The sequence below is a fragment of the Condylura cristata genome, unplaced genomic scaffold (assembly GCF_000260355.1).
Source record: "Condylura cristata isolate star-nosed mole 26May11 unplaced genomic scaffold, ConCri1.0 scaffold00013, whole genome shotgun sequence".
Classification (NCBI taxonomy): Eukaryota; Metazoa; Chordata; class Mammalia; order Eulipotyphla; family Talpidae; genus Condylura; species Condylura cristata.
Genome location: NW_004567114.1, coordinates 5,206,062 through 5,212,061, shown reverse-complemented (window position 1 = coordinate 5,212,061; position 6,000 = coordinate 5,206,062). Strand labels below are relative to the sequence as shown.

The 6,000-nt window shown below is 49.7% G+C and overlaps 1 protein-coding gene across 1 annotated transcript in view; it reads left to right on the top strand.

The window, feature by feature from the left end:
- Positions 1-6,000, top strand: part of AK7 (adenylate kinase 7) — a 51,202-nt gene that overhangs the window by 21,001 nt on the left and 24,201 nt on the right. Inside the window, exons 7-9 of the mRNA XM_004681585.2 lie at positions 1,767-1,855; positions 3,983-4,073; positions 5,303-5,380. Coding sequence (XP_004681642.1) covers positions 1,767-1,855; positions 3,983-4,073; positions 5,303-5,380 — 258 coding nt within the window. The remainder of the gene's footprint in view (positions 1-1,766; positions 1,856-3,982; positions 4,074-5,302; positions 5,381-6,000) is intronic.

Genomic DNA, 6,000 nt, shown 5'->3' with positions numbered 1-6,000 from the left:
CTCATAGCAGGAGTATAATGGACCAGGCGAGAAAATAACAAGAATAATGAACAGCCATATACCAGAGACATTTTGTGGGGGTGGAGTGGGGAACGGGATCAAAAACGGGGGGTGGGAAGGAAGTGCACGGGATTATGGTGATGGCACATGGGTGACTTGGTGATGGGAAACCCACGGGGACTATAATTGAGATGGGAAAAGAAATGTACAAAATGATATAAAAATAAACTGTTATAAAATTAAAAAAAAAAATTGACCCAGTGGGGCAGGAGTAGACAGACCTGGGTGTAAATGGTGGCGATACTGAGATGTCCAGGTTGTGGATATTTTCACACGTGGCCAAGGGGTAACTATGGACCTCCAAATTTAAGAGGTACATGCTCTGAAAGGGATTCAGCCATTGCTGCCCAAAGGGAGCAATACTTAGTATGAAAGGTCTTTAATAGAACTAGTGTGCATAGAGAAAGGAGAAGAAAGAATATGGAGCCACTGAAGTCTGAAAGCTGCCCCAAGCCTAAGGCACCTTCCGGCTGAGAACCACAAGGTGGGGGAGGCAAGTCCTAGGGAGAGAGCCGGTAGCATAGACCACATAATCCACTGTGAGATCAGGACGTGGCCGCCATTGTCTCTGCCAAGGACCAGGACAACCGTCTACATGTGTCTACATCTCTCCTCTGTGCCCCTGCCAAATCTCCTTCCCAGCAGTTCCAGGGAGCAAGGGAGGCTTCCCAGGCAAGTGCCCCAAGTCCACATGTGCTCAGTTATTTAACTTGACTCTATCAAGCTTGACTTGACCCCCCCTCCCCCCCTTCCCTTCTTCAGAAAGTCCAGTTCATGCACGCTGGGTCTGGGAGTCACCAAGGTGGCTGCTTGTAAGTTGGGGGAAGTGGCCCCAGTTCACTGCACTGCACCCCCTAACAGGGGGTAACAGGAAAATTGTGAAGGTGCCCTGTGGCCTCCACCTCTACCTTTTCCACTTTTTATTATTCTTTTTTAAAGATGTATTTATGCACACAGCACTGGGGTACAGGCCAGAGGTGCAGGGGCGGTGAGAGGATTCACCTGAGAGAGTGGGGAGCAGAACAGGCAGATGTATTGAAATCCACTGCTGAAGGGAGCAGCGGGCAAGACAGGAGAGGTGAGCTGAGCCTCGTGGGTCAGCTCCCTGACTGGGGGTCAAACTTGCACTGAGGCAGCTGTGGCCAGCTTGCAGGGCTGCACTTTAGCCTGTTGCTAAAGGAGCGCTCGCTTTTCCTCTCTTTAAAAGCAAGTGAGAATCGCCTAGCATGTGGCCGTGGTGCTTAGTCCGTCTATTTATTTACTGAAATACAGACTGGAAGAGACACAGGCTTGGACTCAGGGTTTAAGATCAAGTTCAAATGCGGACTCAGGCGCTTCCCAGAAATGTCATCTCCTTCACCTATTAAGCATTCCGTCTATGAATGATGACAATTTCCTCTAACTGAGAGCAGTAGATTAAAATGGGAATGATAAGCATTATGTCTTTAACAGCATTTTCTCTCTTTGTAGATACCACACTGCTGATGCCTGACGATAGCTGGTTATAGATTTTTTTAAAAGCATTTCGGCCCCGAGGTTACTGTTATTTTTTGTAATAGGATCTGCTCTACAACTAAAACTCAGCAGGGCTGATTTACGAAATACCTCTTCGCGGAGATTCCTTTGGGGAGAGCGCTTCTGATGCTGACTGGCTCTGCCTGTACACGGCGGCCAGTCACACAGAGCTTCGCTTTTCTCTTTTTTAGATAGCTTGGTTGGGTGAGGTCCCTGCATTACCGGTTTTTGGAGATGGAACGAATGTGATCCCAGCAATTCATGTTCTTGATCTAGCCGGGTAAGCATTCTCCCAGAGCACGACTGGCCTAGAATTAGGCCAGAATGTGTTTGTTGTCAAATGGTATTGATCAGCCAATCATTTGCATAATTTTCACCTTCACTGGCCACCAGAGGCCCAGGGGATGCCCTGCCCACTTCCTCCCCTTCTCCCTTCCTCCCTTCCCGGCCAGTCCCCTCTGGGAACCAGCATATTTTTCACGGGACCTAAGAATTATTCCTGTCCTGTTTTGCTGACTTGTTTTTGTTGGTTATTTATATTTCACCAATGAGTGAAGCTGTCCAGTAAGTGCCTTCTCTGGCTTACTTCCCTCAGTATCCTCCCGTCTTGATCCTCCATTGGGTCCCACAAGGCTGTGCTTCACCTTTTCCCATGAACACTTAGTGGGTGACTACCAGGCGCTAAGACCCTCACATGTGCCGCCAAATTTGTCCTTCATACACGACGCAGAAGCTACTGTTTTTACTGTACGTCGTATCTGATGAGAAAACGCCCTTCAGCTAAAAACGCCACACTTTGGTGGCAAGTTCAAGCTCATTTTCCAGAATTTAACAGCAGAATAGATTGTCTTCCAATTTTGGAAAAGAAAGTGCTTGACATGTGCCTCCTGCAGGGCCTCTGACCACCGCATTCTTCTGTCCCAGATGAGCGCCATAGGCCCAAGCCACCACTGTGAATTCCAGGACCATATGGCGAGCTCTAAACCTGAAGGTTGTGAGTGTGTACGCCATTGTAAGTCCAGTGGACACAGGTTCTCCCACGGACAGGGACGCCCGACTCGGGCTCCAGGCGAGATGAGGACCCCAGCTCTTCACAGACCCTTACCTGCCATCGGGTCAGGGAGATGGTTGACTGTCTGTGCGGCTCATCAGTTCCACATTTCGGGTTCGTGGGGCGTTCTCCTGCCACCCCAAGCTCACCCCTGAGGCGGGAACACTCCAGAGGGTCTGTTTCTGCACTCCCTCTCCTCTCTGCCTCTCAGCCACTGGCCGCTGAGACACGGGTCATAAGCCCTGGCGGATCTGTATGTTGGTGGTGGACAATGAAACTTAAACTTTGGGAACTTTCCCTTATGGGGGGGCCCCTCCATGCCCCTAAAGTTAATTTTTAGTATGTTTTCTTTAAAAAGGTGCCCCTCAATTTTATGTTTCAGGCTCCACCCCAAATCTAGATCTGTATCTGTCAAAATTGATGCCCAAATCGCCCAGACGTGGGCTGTCGGTCACAGGCCCTGCTGCAGAGATTTGACTTTATTAGGCTGACAGACGTGGGAGAATCTTTGTGTTATTTAAACAAAGTGCCTCGCCTGAGTCTTAACATCTGACTTCTGCACAGACATACTAAGTCACTCCCATTGCAGAAGGACTTGGGCCCCCTTTCCGTAGCATTTTGAGGCTTCTTGACAAATCATCAAAACATTTAACAAAGAAAGAAACTAAAAGTGGACTGTGCCACGTGTTCATGTGTGGGAAATCAGTGTCAAGTAGACATTCTGGTGGGGGCGTTAGTTTCATTTTACTGAAAAGGAAGCTCGTGTGGAAGTGGGGCCTGACTTCTGGCCCCTATTACTTCTCTCTGGAATTCTCTCCTCAGCTCTGTGATTTTGGGAAAGTAACTTAACCTCTCTGGTCTGATTTCTCATTTGTGAGAAGGGGTAGTGACTGCTCTCTGGCAGGGCCGTGAGAGGTGGGTGGCCTCACACCCAGAGGCCCTTGGGTGGGTTCAGGACAGCTCAGCCCTCAGAGGCTGGCCATGGTCCACAGTCCTGGGGTGTAGGAAGTCGTAGCGACTCATGCTAAGGGACATCCCCAGGTGAGTCACCATCTTCTGCATCTGTGTCTTATCTTATGCAACATCACCGGCCCCAAAGCACAGCTGTGAGACTTCACTGGACTTCTGGGTCTTGGTAAACCCAGTGGCTACATTGCTGATACCAGCGGAGCCAAAGCCAGCCATTTTGGGCTCCCACTAGCTCATCACCCTAACAACTCTGTCCTTGTTGGGAAGGAAATGTGACGACTTACTGAAACACCAGCACCACGCTGGGCCCAGGAAGGGAGGCCACACATTCTGCTATGATATCTGTTGGCTTTGTCCCTCCCTGATGGCTTTCCCTGTTTTCTGCAGAGTCGTACAAAACATAATAGACCACGTGCCCAAGCCACACTACCTGGTGGCCGTGGACGAGTCTGTTCTCACGCTGGAAGACATTGTCAAGGTAAATCTGTGTCAGCCCAGCCCAATGGCACTTCGCAAATGGTTTGACCCTAAAGTCAAGTTATGGAGCCAGGCGTGCCGGCAAGGCCAGGCATTTCTAAAACAGAATGGCCTGGAAACCAAGCCCATTGTATTGCAGACTTTGCAAGGGCCACCACCACCCCTGGCCTCTCTGCTCCATTGTATTTACCATGGGGCTCGGGGAGGAAGCTCTTGGGGACCCCAACGCGCGATCACACGGGGCCCTGCAGGGTCTCTGAGAGCATTTGCCCCAAAGTACTGACATGGCCGCCAAACCCACTGAGCTTCCAGGGCCAGCAGTGAGGGCTTCCATTCCAGTCCAGACTCCCTTGGCCAAAGCCAGCCGTCACCAGGAGCCCTTCCCGTGTCCAACCCCTACTGGCCTTGAAGATTCAGCTCATGTTAACTATAATTAGCTTTGCCTGCAAGAGAGAAGAAAGCTTTGATTGGGGTCTTTCGGGAGTCACCCCTTGGGCCAGGCCACATTGTGGCCGCTGTGTAAAGTCTATGCAGCAGCGCTACAGAGACCACAGTTCCTACCAGGGAACCGATAACTTCCCCTACGGTTTGATTTCAAAAGAAAAGCACGCAGAAGGGAGGGGTGCTTGCACGCATGCAGTGATGGACAGCTTGACCTCTGTGAGGCCAGGGTCCCACAGTGTTGACTGACCTTTGGAGAGACGAGCATCATCTCTCGAAACTCCCCAAGTCCGGGTGTCAGGATGCGAGTGCAGTGAGGGTGATGAGTGTGGTTGGAAACACAGATTACCCGGCAGTCAGGTGCCTGCAGAATGCGCCCCGACTTCGTCAGGGCTGTTACCCATTTTAATTTCTCAACATTTTAATCCTCTCGCCTATCTTGCTCTGCACCGCTTGCCTCCTGCGCGCCTCCCAGGCAGGTCGTGCCTATCTTTGGGGCTCCCAAGCGACCCCCTTGCCAGCTGCAAATATTGCACATCAGTGTGTGTCCATCGGCCTCTCTCTGCAGACAGGGAGCTCCTTGAGCATGGGGGGCAGACTTCTGCACCCCGACCTCTACTCCCTGGTGTGCACCAGTGACTGTTCCATACACAGATAGAGCACATACATCAGTGAATACCTCGGTGCTTCTCCATTTTGCAAAGATTTCTTGTATTCTATTATGTTGCAATCTTTTGAGAAGTTTTATCTGACATCTTAAATAATCTCTCTCTGTTTTCCCCCTAACAGTGCATCAGTAAAAGTACTGGCCCTGGGAAAATCCAGAAAGTACCAAAAGAAAATGCTTTCCTAACCAAGGACTTGACAGTTAGTATATAAGAATTGCTGCTGCTTCTTTTTTTCCTACTCTTTTCCTAAATGCATTGGCTCTTGAGAGCTTTGGAATCAGAATATTTCATTCCAAACAGCTTCAGCTCCTCCTGCACAACTGGACTTCGACCCTAAAGCAGCTTGTCTTCTTTCTGCAAACCTCTATCTTCCTTCCAGAAACACCCTCAGAGGCTGCGGTCAGAAAGTGGGTTTAAAAGTTGTTTGATGAGCTACGCTGTCTCTAGCCCTCTCCCCGTTTCTGTGGGGGATATGTTCTAAGACCCCAGTGGATACCTTAAACTGAGCCTAGCGCTGAACGCATCTTCCCCTGGACACACCCAGAAGTTTAGTCTTCTGGTTTAGCTCAGTAAGAGATTATAACACAATGACTAACAATGATAATATTCTGTGATAAAAGTTAATGTGAGTATGTTTTCGCTTTCTCTCAAGTATCTTAGGTAATGTTTTCGAACCACCGTTTATCTCAAGGGCTGAAACCACGAAAGCAACCTCATAGATAAGAGGGTCTGAGGGCTCAAACACAGGGCCCTTTGGCCACTCCGGGAGGGGCTGAGATTCCGATGCCATTGCAACAGAAATCAGCGCAGTTTCAAGCT